Source organism: Periplaneta americana, chromosome 11 (assembly GCF_040183065.1).
Source record: "Periplaneta americana isolate PAMFEO1 chromosome 11, P.americana_PAMFEO1_priV1, whole genome shotgun sequence".
Taxonomy (NCBI): Eukaryota; Metazoa; Arthropoda; class Insecta; order Blattodea; family Blattidae; genus Periplaneta; species Periplaneta americana.
In genome coordinates this window covers 178,892,727-178,909,248 of record NC_091127.1, presented here as the reverse complement: position 1 = coordinate 178,909,248, position 16,522 = coordinate 178,892,727, and the positions used below count along the sequence as shown (strand labels likewise).

General features: G+C 34.4%; 2 protein-coding genes across 5 annotated transcripts in view; one reads left to right on the top strand and one right to left on the bottom strand.

The window, feature by feature from the left end:
- muc (dihydrolipoamide S-acetyltransferase muc) overlaps positions 1–11,846 on the bottom strand; it is a 42,006-nt gene extending 30,160 nt beyond the window's left edge. Inside the window, exons 1-2 of the mRNA XM_069840566.1 lie at positions 11,526–11,846; positions 1,793–1,956 (exon numbers count right to left, since the gene is read on the bottom strand). Coding sequence (XP_069696667.1) covers positions 1,793–1,956; positions 11,526–11,647 — 286 coding nt within the window. The 5' untranslated portion in view covers positions 11,648–11,846. The remainder of the gene's footprint in view (positions 1–1,792; positions 1,957–11,525) is intronic.
- Positions 11,847–12,144: 298 nt separating this feature from the next.
- Npc1a (Niemann-Pick type C-1a) overlaps positions 12,145–16,522 on the top strand; it is a 150,100-nt gene continuing 145,722 nt past the window's right edge. For 2 of the 4 annotated variants that reach the window (XM_069840562.1, XM_069840561.1), the window contains exon 1: positions 12,146–12,503. In XM_069840562.1, the coding sequence (XP_069696663.1) occupies positions 12,360–12,503 (144 nt within the window). In that variant the 5' untranslated portion in view covers positions 12,146–12,359. Of the gene's footprint in view, positions 12,504–16,522 lie in introns of all 4 variants that reach the window. The other 2 variants (XM_069840564.1, XM_069840565.1) reach the window with 2 other exon arrangements.

Below are 16,522 nucleotides of genomic sequence, written 5' to 3'. Positions count from 1 at the left end.
CTTTATGAATAAAGAACACTGACATGATTTGTATGTATTGTCAAATGCAGAAGACATAGAAGGAGTCCACACCTGTGGAGTAACGGTCAGCGCGTCTGGCTGCGAAACCAGGTGGCCTGGGTTCGAATCCCGGTCGGGGCAAGTTATCTGGTTGAGGTTTTTTCCGGGGTTTTCCCTCAACCCAATACTAGTAAATGCTAGGTAACTTTCAGTGCTGGACCCCGGACTCATTTCACCAGCATTATCACCTTCATATCATTCAGATGCTAAATAACCTAGATGTTGATACAGCGTCGTAAAAAAAACCCAATAAAAAAAACATAGAAGGAATTTGTCAATTTTTAAAAAGGCTAAAAAAATTAGTGTCTATATACAATTCAGACAAAAAAAAAGTCCTGAATACTCTGTAAGCAAGAGAAACAGCCTGTCAATTTAGGAGGATAAAACAAAAGTGGGTCTCTATGCAATGCAGACAAGGGAAAGTGACGGAAACTTTGTAACCAAGAAACAGAGTCATTTGGCACAAATATGGTATATCTTGGTGAAATTTGGGAGTATACTATTCTACAAACTTATTCTGAATGGTTGAGCTATTGATGCCAAACTGTATTCATAATAACTGAATCGTGTACAAAACTTTTAACATTACTTGCTATCTCTCTCTAGCCAACTGAAAGCTATAGTCGCAATGCTGTTATTTCCGGCATGACTCCTCCTCTTTCCTTACGCCTTAGGAAGTGAAGGCTCTATAAAGTCTAGGTAGGTATTATCGTTCGCCATTTTTGTTCTTTCGTTGCCGAGCTACCAGACGAAGAATCTATTTGCCGCACTATTAAACATTTCTCGCTCTGACACCCCATTTAACGTGAAAATAAAAAAGTTTGTCACTTCATGTCAATGTCTATTTTGGATGGCTCACTTCGAAATTAATAATTTTTTCTCACTTTCCAAAAAAGAATTTGATTTAGAATTTTTTTCTATGCTTTCCTTAGACATTTATCTATGAATCCTAAAAGTTACAGCGGAATTGACTGACTCTCCTAGGAGCTATGACATGATAATGTTTAACGGTGCGGCAAATAGCGTCCTCGTGAGGTTTCTGCAAATGCCAGTGAAAGAACCAAAATGGCGGGCGATTATATTCAGTATTTATCGAGCCTTAGGAAGTGCATATCATCATCAGCAGCGAATGACAAGACACACATGTTTAAATGTAGCCACCCTGCAATGTGGTTGGCTGCCGGAAATAAGAGCGATGCAACTATAGTTTTTTATCAGAATCACAAAACTGAACCTATCAATAATGTTTGACATGGCCAAAAAAAAAAAAAAAAAAAACACTGACTTTTTATGCATTCAGCAACCCAGACACTGCACCTCCAAATATGGTTTATTCTGGTCAATGGCTCATTTATTACATGACAGTAAGTCAATAATTATGATATCCAATTGACAATTATAAGAGTTTCTCGATCGTCTGTAAGTCCGAGAATGGTATAGCCACCAAATTCAACTACTGACAAAAAGATGTCAAACTGTCATAAAAAATAATGGGACTCCGGTCTGAAGAAGAGTGTATGTTTTTTGTATTTTCGCTGTTAAATAAATGTCATGCTCTTGTCTAAAAGGATTTTAATCAACCTAATATAATGTTAAATAATCCCTTTATATACAAACAAAGAATATAAACTGTAAACATTTACGACATATGAATTATAATATATGGTTATTTTTCATTATAATTCATATTATGCTATCACTTAAAGCTAATAAAACTTTTGTGCCTACTTGCCTTCCTTTTTCTCCCAACTGACAATAGTGCCCACTTCCATGGTTGGTGACAAAGCTGGAAGAGCTACTTTTGTATGTGAAGGTAAATCTGGACTATAGTAACATTTTTGTGTCTTGTCCCATCTCCATGACAAGCTTTTTTTTTCAAGTAAGAAGTTCCCATACCTGCAATTAAGATACTATGATTAAGGCATGTACATTTGGGCTCTTCAGAAAAATTATGCATAGAGTCAGGCAAGGGTAAACGTGATCAAGGATGAGAATGGTGACTTGCTTGCAGACTCTCATTCAGTCCTGAACAGATGGAAAAACTATTTTGGCCAACTACTAAATGTACATGGGCCAAATAGAAATGATCGGGACGAAAATCAAATATAAATTGCTGAGCCATTTATACCTGAACCCATACTTTCAGAAGTCGAAATTGCGATAGAAAATCTGAAAAAGTACAAGTCTCCAGGTATCGATCAAATTCCAGCAGAATTAATATAAGAGGGTGGAAGTGCATTATCTAGCGAAATTTATAAACTTATACTTGCTATTTGAGAAAAGGAAATTGTACCAGAAGGAGTCCATAATTGTACCTATTTTTAAGAAAGAGGACAAGACTAACTGTGGTAAATGTCGAGGAATATCACTTTAGTTGATGTCGTACAAAATTTTGTCCAATATTCTTTTGAGAAGATTAACTCCGTACGTAGATGAAATTATTGGGGATCATCAGTGCGGTTTTAGGCATAATAGATAGACTATTTTTTAGATTTTTTGTATTGGACAGATATTGGAGAAAAAATAGGAGTGTAACGGTACAGTACATCAGTTATTCATCGATTTCAAAAAGGCATATGACTCGGTTAAGAGAGAAGTATTATATGATATTCTTATTGAATTTGATATTCCCAAGAAACTAGTTCGATTAATCAAAGTGTGTCTCATTGAAATGTACAGCAGAGTCCGTATAGGCCAGTTTCTATCTGATGCTTTTCGAATTCACTGCTGGCTAAAGCAAGGAGATGCATCATCACCTTTACTTTTTAACTTCGGTCTAGAATATGCCATTAGGAAAGTTCAAGATAACAGACAGAGTTTGGTATTGAACCGGTTACATCAGCTTCTTGTCTATGCGGATGACATATGTTAGGAGAAAATCCACGAACGATTAGGGAAAATACGGAAATTTTATTTGAAGCAAGTAAAGAGATAGGTTTGGAAGTAAATCCCGAAAAGACTAAGTATATGATTATGTCTCGTGACCAGAATATTGTACGAAATGAAAATATAAAAATTGGAGATTTATCCTTTGAAGAGATGGAAAAATTCAAATATCTTGGAGCAACAGTAACAAATATAAATGACACTCAGGAGGAAATTAAACGCAGAATAAATATGGGAAATGCGTGTTATTATTCGGTTGAGAAGCTTTTGTCATCTAGTCTGCTGTCAAAAAATCTGAAAGTTAGAATTTATAAAACAGTTATATTATCGGTTGTTCTGTATGATTGTAAAACTTGGACTCTCACTTTGAAAGAGGAGAGAGATTAAGGGTGTTTGAGAATAAGGTTCTTAGGAAAATATTTGGAGCTAAGAGGGATGAAGTTACAGGAGAATGGAGAAAGTTACACAATGCAGAACTGCACGCATTGTATTATTCACCTGACATAATTAGGAACATTAAATCCAGACATTTGAGATGGACAGGGCAGGTAGCATGTATGGGCAAATCCAGAAATGCATATAGAGTGTCAGTTGGGAGACCGGAGGGAAATAGACCTTTGGGGAGGCCGAGACGTAGATAGGAAGATAATATTAAAATGGATTTGAGGGAGGTGGGATATGATGGTAGGGAATGGATTAATCTTGCACAGGATAGGGACCGATGGTGGGCTTATGTGAGGGTGGCAATGAACCTTCGGGTTCCTTAAAAGCCATTTGTAAGTAAGTGGCACGCAAAAGTTAAGTACAGTAATAAAAACTAACTACAAATAATAGTGAATAATCATATTACATAAATCAGGCCTATGTTTATTATCCCATTAAGACAAAAAAATAAAAATAAATTAAGTGACAGTTTACTGCGTACACTTCCTCATATTATTTTATATACGTACAGTAATATGAGGAACTTATGAGGTTTGACCTACTTTTAAGTAGTATTGGTAATACAACATTCCCAGGTGCTGTCATACACTATGGAATGATAATTGGTAATATATATTGGCAGGTGCTGTCGTACACTATGGAAAGATAAGAACTTTCACAGTACGAGCTAGAACTTATGTGTTAGTTTCTGCTAGCATTCAAAAGAAGTAAGGAAGTATTTATAAGTTTTCATAATTTTATTTGTAGTATTTACATTTCGTTTGTGAGGAGTAAATGGTGTTATTATAAGAAAATATTATACGAGGTACGAATAATAACTCAGTCACAATCAATTGTTAATGCCAAAACTATTTTGACATTTACAAACAAAATAATGTGATTGGGATTTTAAGGAGATTTGACCCACCTATAAACCTCTAAGATATTGTTTTTACTTTCATAAGCAATACACTATTACTGTCATCATCATCATCATCATCATCATCATCATCATCATCATCATCATCATCATCATCGCCAAGATCGGTCGTTAAAAGAGTCCACAAAGAACTTCAGAAACGATTACTGCCTTTTAAAAACCAACAATAAAATAGTTTTTGTCAAATATATATAAAAAGAAGTTTTTATAAACATTTCCACGAACAACAAGAAATACTGTATATAACATTCATAAGGCAGGTTTTACCACTTTTGTCACAGCACCAAACAAGAAAAATTATTAGTTATGGGAGAAAAGCAAGTTGTTAAATTAACATCAGCAGAAACAGGAGTGTGGTGGTTATGTTGTGCTATCAATGCTATGAAACTATTATTCCAATATTTTTTTCTGTTTTCACGTGATTGGATCAATGACAATCGAATTTCTCATGTTAATATGATAAAATATTAGGAGTCATAATTCATTGGTAAAATTGTATTATGACAGATTTCAGTACCAGGTAACTGTAACAATTTATATTATGTGTGGATCAAACCACCTTGGTGTTACTTTACTTTATGTTGAAAAAATAAAAGTTAAGTATTTCGCATTTACAGAAATGTTTATGTACATGAACAGTATTTAAATTCAATGTAAAGGAAAGGAGAAGAAGTAGGTGTTAAAGTGGGTCAAACCTCCTAATTCCCGTAACTAATTGTTGCCATCTATTAACTTTCTTTGAAAGCTGATATTAGTAAGAGAACTGTTCTTAATAGAGTGCACCTGTTAAGTCTATAGTAAATTAAACAAGATTTCATCTTCAAAAGATGAAGAAATAAATGAAAAAGGTAGATTCACATTTTGCATTGAGTTACTATATTCAAAACTAAAGCCTACTGACTTGAACAAATAATACTCAAGAAACTGAAGACGACTTCCTAATGAAGATGTTTGTTACTACAGAAGCCAAGAACTTCATTATTTTTAACTGTAACATTTGATTTGTGAATATTTTCAGTCTGGTGCCTACTGTCATTCTTGCGCTAATTATTCAAATTGAGAAACCTGATAAAGTAAACAGCATCTGGGAATAAGTGTCCAAATAACCCCTCACATTAAAATAAAATTGTGTTCGTTAGAGTTCATAGTTCATGAAATTTCATAAGAAGGCTGTGGATTAGTTAACAACATTCATTATGAAGCTCTCAGATTTTCAGCTTTTTCTTCGCTTTTATCAAGATAAGTGGTAATATAGTCTGCGTCACCGTTTTTGGCGTGTGAACTAAGTAGCGGGAATGTTAAGCACGAGTGTTTTACCATTCTCAGCTACACTAGCAACATGCTCACAAACTGGGCACTATATATCTAGGACAGAAATGGATTCAGAACATCTCAAAATCTGTGCATCATTGGCTAACCATGATAATATCTTTGAAAAATATTAGAGTTCAAGAGGTCAAATGACTTTATTGTCAAATGCCTGGCATTAGAAAACAACAACCTATATCTAGGACACATGCCAAAAATGCTGGCGCCAGCTATAACTTCTTTAAATTATACTACTGCATACTGTCAATTAGTACTGACGTTAGTATCAGTGGAATTACAAATTTAATAGCAAATTTCAGCTAGTTACGCACTGACAATTGTCCCTTTAACTTATTATCACAAAGTTTCCATTGGCAATGTAAACAATACCTAGGCCTACATAATATTAATGAAATCAGTATTAAAGTAACAAATGGATATATTATAATATTATCGTGTAAATATATTATAGCAGTATACAACATGACATCCTGCTCAAGTCAATTAAACAATACTCTTGATAAAGACTCCTGTGTTCATTGTAGTAGATCTTTTTCTGGCATCAAAGGCCTCGGTATTCGTATAAGCACCCTAGTATCCATAGAGGAAAATTTATCTCCAGACAGCATAACACTCAATCTACACAGAACGATATCCACCAGTCAACTTCGCTTAAAGAGCCAAAACATGACATTCCTTCTTCTGGTATCTATCTTCGTAGTATATCCAGCTATTTGCTGACAACACGTGTTCCACTATGTTTCACTACGAATTTCCTCTTCTTACAAATTATGGGTAAAAAGCACGATGCTGGTTGTATATTTCAGCAGCCACATTCCAAAGATGAGGTGTATTCAGTATATATTGGAGAGAATTGTCCAAGGTTACAGGGATTGCAGATTTCAGATTAGTTCTATGCATGTTTGTGACAGGGCAGTTTAAGAGGATATGTTCCAAATCATCTTCGTTATTGTTGCACCAGTAACAACTACTAGAATCAACAAGATTAAAGTGGTGAAGATACTTCTGAGTGATAATATGGTCTGTCCTGGCTCTTCCTAAGAAAGTTTGTATGTGTCTGGGAATGTTGCAGAACATTTGTAAATCATTAGGTTTCTTTTGAATGTTTTGAAGTACTTGGACGTTATCAGAAGAAAGCCATAATTCGACCCATAAATTTATTAAATGAGAATTAACTGCAGAATATGCGCTGGGAAAAGAAGTTATTTGCATAGGTTTGGGCCCCAAAGATGTTGCCTGTTTAGCAATATTATCAACAATCTCATTTCCAGTAATGCCACAATGACTAGGCATCCATTGGAATACTATTTCTTTTTGAAGATTTAGTTTATATAATATTTTTTTCTTCTGATATAAATTACACTAAGTTAAAATTGAAATTGGGCAGTGGAAGAAAAAATTTAAGCAATTAAATAACCATAGTTTTAATGAGGTTATTGCCAATTTCACTAAATTTCTGTCTAATGCACTAAATGTTTTCCCTAGGACTAAACATCTTGCAAGGAAATATTGAGAAAAATAATAAAATGTTTAATATTGAACAAAAATGGCACCATGGTGGTCTAGTGGCTAGAGCGCTGGACTTATAATCCTGTGGACCAGGTTCGATCCCTGGCTTACCCCTGATTTACAACTTGTTTTGGGCAAGTCTGTGGTCCAGGTAACACAGAGGATTTCTCCGGGAGCTCCAGTTGCCTTGTGGCAGCCCTACAAGTCTTGTCTCATCTCATCGCAAGTGTAGCATAGAACAACCTACTATGGCATACCCTGGGCAACAACTCTATCGCTAACTTGGTCTACACAACTGATTTTATATGAGTGAATGACGAACAGTTAAATACCAGCCTTTAGTAAAAAAAAAATCCAACGACAATATTAGCAATCCACTTATCCTAAAAGAAAAACAGAACATGATAGAACTAAAAAATAAGCTAAATACCTTTACCAGTTAACACAACTTCAATTTTATAATCAGCGAAGGAAGGCTGTCTGTTGCATTCTTGGCAATGAGGAACTGCAATGTAATATTCCAACTACAGAATCAGAAAATCATTTCCACAACCTTTTTTCAACTAGGAACAACTGCATTAGAAATAACTATCCTAATACACTATTAGATTCCGATAGACTTGTACTTATAATAAAGTAGGAACGCGCACGAAAGTGCATAAGTTCGTTGGGTGCACTACGGTTCTTTACTAAGTATTCTTGCAATGATTTTGTGCGATTTTTGCTTTTGTCAAAATTATATCTTCCACATTTTTTGTGGCACAGATTACACACGCAGTTTTTGTTTGGTTCATGGAAATAGGTTTTTTCGCAAAACTTATGGTGGAAGCCATGGACAGCTAGGTGCGTGATGGCGGTTCGTAGTTCCTGGTTAGGTCCCGCCAGCTATCGATCATAGCGTCTGGTGAGTAGAATTCCTCGAATATCTCGGCTCTTTTCTCCTCCCTCTGTCGGAAGTGTTTGGACTTGTACTTGATAATTCCTATCCTCACACCATATTAAAAGAGGAAGTTTTACTGCCTATTGCTAGAATTGCCATTGATACATCTCCACGTCCTGACCACGTCTTAATGAGAGCCATTAAAGAAGACTCTGTCACATGTTCTAGCATTAATAGCTACTAGAATGTTGGAAACTTCGTTCAACCCATCCTGCTTTAAATGCCCAAACAGTACTAACTTACACATTAGGAAAGGTGGAACTCTCTGCATCAAAATCCACAGTTAATTCCCGATTTACCACGAAAATCGTCTGTAGCTGCATTTAGATTGGCAACAGACCATGATTGTTTGGCCAAACACCTGCATAGAATTGGAATATATCAGTCCCCTAACTGCCCATTGTGCAACTCAAACGAAGAAATGGATTCGGAACACCTCAAAATCTGCACTTCAGTGGCTGGCCATGATAATATCTTTGAAAAATATTGGAGTGCAAGAGGTCGAATGACTTTATTGTCAAACGCCTGGCATTAGAAAACAACAACAACATTAGGAAAGGAGAAGTCTCCTTCCAATTGGTGGCTGATAATTTTCTCTGTGTTGAAAAGAGTAGTTGAATGTATTCTAGATTGTAAAGTAAGGGAAATTGTAACTTTTAATGAACTTCAAACAGGTTTTACAAACTCACCTGGCACAATACTCAACACTTCAATATTGCAATTAATATTGAAACTAGTTAAAATGAGAAAAGAGATGTCACTTTGGTATTCCTAGACATCTGCAAAGCATTCGATAATATAGGGCACATGCATTTGAGGAAATCCCTTGAGAACTCCCCCGCATCTTCAAAACTTAGAGAGTTGATTAATATCTTAAAATAAACAAAGAGATCAAGTTTGTACAGTGTTCACAATTTAATCATAAAGTAATCATTGAAATTATAAAATAGTTAAATATAACAGTTGTTTAAACATTTAAATTTGAATGTGGTTGAACTTTTATTATAGAGTTTATTTTGTCTCTACAGGAAGGGAATCAAACAGAAATTGAGATTAAATGCTCAAAAACTAAATCACTTACTTTGAAATGGTGAGTCATGCAAGGCTCCCCCCCACCACCGTCTTCCACTCTATATAATTTAGCCACTCATATATTTGAACTTAACTAAGGACATTGTAGCGTCAAAGTATGGTTTTTCCCTACTTTCTGTTCGAAACACTATGCTAGGTTTCACAGACGACATATTAATCATTGGTAAAGATAAAGAATCTGCCCTAGAACTTACTAACATGGCTGTTTGTAGGTTTCATGAAATTGGTTTGGACATCAACACACACAAAGCAGTTTGTATTAATATAGTCAAGGGAAAAATCACAGGAGATCGTTTTCCAGCACATGAAGGAAACATTAATTGTACGTAAAATATTACTTGGCAAAACAATCCGTTACTTGGGTGAATTTGGATATGTCATCGAATCACATTTAATTCTCATAGCACAATGAACAAGCAGCAAAATAAATTGGATTTACTATCATCTTTCCCCCCCTTATGAAAGCTGACCAGAAATTTTGTGTTTTCAATTCCTTCATTTGCCCAACACTCATATAGGCCTACCCCTTCCAAATTAGGTACCTTTTTGGAACAAATCCCTATCAAATTCCTAGAAGATTCTGACAATACACTGAAGAGCAGCATCAATAGCAAGGTTGCATAGAAAATAGTAAAATAGTCCCTCTAAACTTTGATAATTAATAGAAACAATGTTGAGCAGCAAGCTGTTAATTAATAATAGCGGGAAATCAGCAATTTACGGGCCTATTAGCTGATTCTTTCTTTCACTTGGTTGCTTTCTTTAACTGTGATAACGTTTATGTAGAAGAAGCCGAAATATGAGAGGTGCAGAAAGTACAAGGAGTGGGAGAAGCAGCCTTGGGCTAAAGATAATTGTAATTTAATTAAAATTATATATTCAAGTCTCAAAATTCAGTACCGGTATTTAGTCATAATTCAAAATCACTACCATTTTAAAAAATGCACCATTAGACTATAAACACACCTAATGCAGAAAATTAATGTTTTCAGGCTGGCTTCAAGAAGCTATGGATTTTAAGAAAAATTCGAATGAAGTAATTTGTAAAGTATGTAATATCTGTAAACAAACAGCAAAATGCAAGTATCATAGCCGAATAATGCCACTTAATGATCCTGAATCTTTGTATTAAATAATAATAATAATAATAATAATAATAATAATAATAATAATAATATTATTATTATTATTATTATTATTATTATTATTATTATTATTATTACAAATGTATTAATGATTATGAATGGATATGTTCATAATTACACTGTAGGTTTTTTTAAGTTTATTACTCCTTTCACTATCAACCTAGATCATATATATATATATATATATATATATATATATATATATATATATATATATATATATATATATGCTATCAACTTCAGAGATAATTGGCTACTTTCTGGCGCCTTGTAGGTGTATAGTTGGCGACATTGATCTAGAATCATCTGGCAACCCTGTGTATTTTCTTTTGTTTTACATGACACTGTACGGGCAGGTGACTAGTGGCGGGAGTAGTCGGCGCTGCTGTGCTGTCAGCATTATCTAGATTTTTCCAGAAAAGCTACACCAAAGGAAACACTATTTTCTTTTCCTTCACGGCTTCTGTGAGACATTATATAGTGATAAATACTTGGATTCAGTTTGCAACCATAAATACTTGCAATATAATAATCGTTTGCTGTTGATCTATATTTAAATGCACTGTTACATCCCCCCCCCCCCCACTTGTTACTAACTATGAATATAATATGTCAGAGGTCCAGGGCGAATTACTAGGGAAATAGTCAATTTGCCTAATATTGCGTCCTGGACTTCTCGAGTGTTTCATTTGTAACAAGTAGGGGGAGAGGGACTACAGCAGTGCATTATACTATTCAGGTACCGGTAAGCCCAAGATCAAAAACGATTTTTACGTTGAAAGTATCTATGGCTGAAAGTAAACCACGCGTTTACCACTAAAATTATCTCAATGACGCCAGTGAAAGAAAAGAAAATTATGAGTTCTTTGGTGTATCTTTTCTGAAGAATTACCCTTCCGTGCAAAAAAAAAAACCTAAGTAAATAGTTACTTTAGGCCAGTTTCTATTTTTCTCGGAAAGGTTAAGTTAGGTTAGGATGGTATGAGCGACCCCGCCCCTGAAGTAATTAATTTATTACATTGCATTCCATTCCTCTCTTAGGAGTGAACAACAATGCAAAACTATTAACCTGGACTTCTGAAACTAGTCACAATCTGGTCATCTCTCTCACTCATCCATACACACACACACACACACGTATGTACGTCAGCAGTTTCCTGTATGTGACTTTTGTTAATTATATTCAAGAGACAAAAATTACCTGTGCATATGGTGTTTTCTTCTAATGAATTCTACACCCAAACATTTCACAAAATTTGTTCGAACAACTTTCCTAACAGTTACGTTCAATATGTCACTTCGCCAAATAATCGTTCGCAGCATTATTCCGTTCGTATCCAAAATTACAAAGTAATGATTTATTGGACAGAAAACACCCGACTTCTCTAATACTTTATCTTTCAAAACATGCTCCAAGGTCAATAGCTAGAGGTGCTGGAAGGGCACATTGGGTGATTGTATCGTGTATATATGTATATATATATAATATTATACTTCCTGTAGGAAATAACGTGAGAGGTACATTTTGATATTATATAGTATGTATTCATTAGTATTACTTTTAACAAAGCTACGAGGAGTTACATATTTAATCATCACAAATGTACCTAGTAATAATTATCTCATAAAATTGAAAAGAAATTGCTCGTTATGACGAATTTTGGGAAATTTAGATGCATTAGAACTATTTCGCTTCCAGCAGCAGTGTTGACCAGAAGCAACCACAATAAATACATGAAAATGTCACAATTACGTCACTACCCATACAATTCGTGAAAGCGTGATTCGGCTTACAATTACGTCATGGTCATGTAGTTGACTCATATACAACGGAGAACGCACCCACTGTAGAAAAAGGAGAAAGGTTGTAGTTGTCTTGTCCGAGACGTTTGTGCATTTTGTGTTATTCAGACAAATGTGTATTCTTCTAAAAGTATGAGTTAGACTTTATGAAGATTTGTGTTACAACATTATGTTGCATTGATGTGTAAAGACTGTACTTTGTGAAGAAAATCGTGAATATTGTGAAGTAAAAATGTCAGTGATGGCGTTTGGTGGATTGGAACGTAGAACTGGAAGATTATGTTATAATAAACTCAGTTTTAATAGATTTATAAGGTTAAAGTTATCGTTCCTGGAATGGATGTCTGTTCTGTTAATTCTGTGCAGCTTTGGACAGGTACGTTACCTTTTTATATGATATGTTACTTTAAATCTTCGAGGTCATACGCCATATTTATGTATAGAAGGCCATTCGTATTTGGAATGTACCACACCCTGAAGAAATTTAGCAAATAATGCATAATATATTATGTTACCTTCTTATGTAAATGCACATATAATTAAATTAAAGGTAATCAGCAATTAAAATTGCGCAATTATATGTTGCTGAAGTCTATATGAACGTAATTTCGAGGGTAGCCTATTTTGACTGTCTTAACAGAACGAGAGATTTTTGTGCACAAATATGTCAAACCTAATCACTCAGAAGTGTGCTATTTTGACTGTGTGAGTTCTTTATCCTAAGAGGATTAGAGGGAATTAAATTATTGAAAGAATTGTAAATGTACTACTAATAATCGTGTTAGAAATGTTGGTTACACTTAGTTTTCTTACATCATAATTAAGGAAGCCAATATCCGAGCATAGAATGATTATAAGAGGTTACATGGATTGTCTTGAGAGATCCTTCGGGAAAATTTTAGAACACGGACTGCACCTACCAAATTATGTCTTAAAATACTAAAAAGAGCAGATTTGTCTGCGTTTGTCGAATGCGCATCATTATATTTACGAAAAGGCACTCTTCAGTGCCAATAATTTATTTTGTGTGCACAAGGTTGGAATTTTGAAGTAGAGTAAACTCTCTGCCCGCCCTGAATAACGCAGTTTTTTATTATAGGAGAATTGAGGACCGTTTTTGCAAAACTTCTAACTGCAAAATTTGCAAAACTGAGATTTTGATGGATTCGTTAACATAAGGCAGGCCTCTACATGATGTTCAAAGCGTCTTAGTAAAATTGGGTTATTTCTCTTCATTGTAGTGTGTCAAAGTGTGATCGTTTTTTCAAAACTTGCTTTCTCCTATAAGTGAGACATACAGCAAAACTTGCTTACTATAGTGTTTTGTCTCTCTGTAAAATTTAGTTTTTTTCAGTTAGCAAGTTTTGCAAAAACGGTCCTCAATTATAACCAAACAAGGACGAGCATCTATTAAAAGTGTTACGATTGACAGTATGAAACGTAGGTCTATTGTATTATAGTGATATCTAGTGGAAGTCTAGAAGTAATGTTGCCAATATTGTGAAGGAAAATCCCGCCTTCTGTCACTTAGCTATTCCCTCCGCTAACCGAACCTAACCTTGTCATAGACTTCGTCTCCTGCACTTTTTGGTCTAGGTACTCGTCTTTATTTATACGAAACTTCATTACCGGTATACTTTTGGCCCATTTGTGACATGTGGAGGGGTCTGACATTTGCATAATATTTTTAACCCGTTTACTGACCCCTAATATTTTGCAGTGCATGCTACAACTCTCACACCTGGATCACAGTGTAGTACATTAAACCTTGCACTTGCTGTATTATTGTCGCAGAATTCTGTCAATACTTAAGGTAGCAGCATTGTAAATTTCCCAGGACGAGTGTGACAAAAGTATGCATTTGCATTGAACACTTGTAAAGAAAACAAGAAAGAACTGTGAACTTAATGAAACAAATATCTTGAGAATTTTTGTACTAAAAGTTATGTAATGTTACAAATGTTTCCTGTAATGATTGCACATTTATAGGCTACCTGAATTGTAAAATTTTAAAAATAATTATGCATAGGACAGGTGTGACACTTTTCAGGTGGACGGGTATGACACTGTGAAGTTATATTTGGCCTATTTTATATCAAAATAAATGAAAATTTGAAACTTAAAATGACCCATATGATTTTAGGGAGACTAAATTAAATACTAATAATACTTAGTTTTAAGATTGTTCAAAAACCTTAATACTTTTAGAAAATACATAATCTGTTTCCTGCAACCTTTGTAGTTGGTTCTTGAAGAATGTCCATCAGTTATTCATATGAAACATAAGACACATCATTTTCATCCATTCTGAAAATCTGTGCGTTTTCTCTGTCTCACTCTCAAGCGCATAACTTCAACTTCATTTTCTTCAGCTCCCAGAATCTTGTCCAAGATTTCTTCCTTTTTTTGAACACTGTATTTGGAACATCTGGATTTGCTTCCAAAAGTTTTTTAATAACTGCCTGTTTTTACTCGGGCTTGTAGGAAGCACCCTCTTTACTCTTTCAATTGCCTTACAAACCAAATGACTATATACACTCGTATTATTTCGAATAAATTTTATTCAGCTTCCTCCAAGTGAAGGCTGCCTAGAAGACAAAGCTTACCATAAAATTGTTGTTATAATGAAAAAAAAAAAGAAGAAAACAATGGAGAAGAAAAAGAATAAGAAGTAGCACAATTGGAAATAATTGGAACAGACTAAACAAAACATCATTAATTCCAGAAGAAACATAAAATTTCCTAGTATCTATTTGCTATTGGGTGATCACAGTCGTCTATTTAGCACTAGTTGCAAGACCCAACTTAAGTGAGCAGATCGCCATAGCAGAGAGATCAATCTATATAACTATAGAGATGGTTTCTTAGGATTTTTATAGATCCCTTCACTGCAGACATAGATACTTCAGTGACAAGAGTTTGTCCTAGACCAAACTGCTTGCAAAAATGCGCGAATCTTTTTGTGATGGTTCCTCTAGCCCCGATAAGTAATCCAATAACTTTGATCGATGTTAGATGATATTTTTCCTTATAATATGGTATAGTGGGGTCGTATATGTCGCATTTTTCCTGATGTACCTCAGCAGGTTGATTTTCGTACATTTCCATTCTTACAGTTGGATCAATTATGAATTCGCTTGTTGATCTTGTTGGGATAACGATGATGTGAATGTGCCTTGTGGACAAACCATGGACCTCCTCTTCTACTTGGTAGTTTTTTCCTCGTAGGGCCGATGCTAGGAGGGATCGAATCTTGTGGTGACGACCAAGCTCAGGTGTTCCATTTCCAGTCTTTGCCTGCTACTCTCTTCTGCCTTTCAGCATCCTTACGTCTTTTGGCCTTCAATTTGTTCATCTCTGCAGATAAACATTTTTTTGCATTTGCTCACTTCTCTCCCTTTCCTTAAACAAGTAAACTTTTTTGGCTTCTTCATTTTTATTGTTTCTTTCTCCAATTTTCTTTCGATGTTCTTTACTTTTCTATTTTCTGTATTAATCTACGAAGAATAAGAAGAAAAACATTTGAAATGTGTCAGGCCTACTATGTTTTGGAATAAAAAAATTCATATAAGGCCTTAGATTTTTAAAAACTGCCCTTGTTTGTGATAATGAGTCTATAACATTAACACATGCAACTACATAAGTCTCTTATAAAATTCAGCTTTATTTGATTTAATTCACTTTTCCATAAGTAATAGTAAATAGTTTAATAATCTCATTCTCTGTAGGATGGGTGCAACAGATATTAATCAGTGCTTTTTTATGTCTTAATTCTGAATCAAGCAAATTTAATATTCAGATTATATTGACTACTGACTCAACCATAAACTTTTATTTCTTTTATAGTTTTTAATTAATAAATAAAATATACTTAAGGGTATTTTTTGAGATGGATGTGACACACACAACTGTTACCATTAATATTATTAAAACTCATTACTGTATCCACCTCACCTGCTTTTAGAATAAATCCTAAAATGAGGAAGAAAACTACTGCTGTAGATAAGATGACACCAGATCAGCTGATCGATGAAAAGAAGGAACAGTTAAAGGACTGCGAACATTGATCATTTTTCACACTGAAGTTCAGCATGTGCACACTTCACATTTGTTCATAAAATAAACACACAGTGAACTAAATTGTTGAACTTATTCCTACTGTAAAATATAAATAACAAGGGATTATTATTATTATTATTATTATTATTATTATTATTATTATTATTATTATTATTATTATTAGTATCCAGAAAGAAATAGGCCTACGAAACTTTAAAAAATAATATCCAGGCTCAGTTTTGCATGGAATGGCTGTGAGGTGACTTTGTCTCACTATGTTGTCAGTGAACAGAAGTAAAATTTCAATAGTAAGCACAGTATGTAAATGTAGAATAC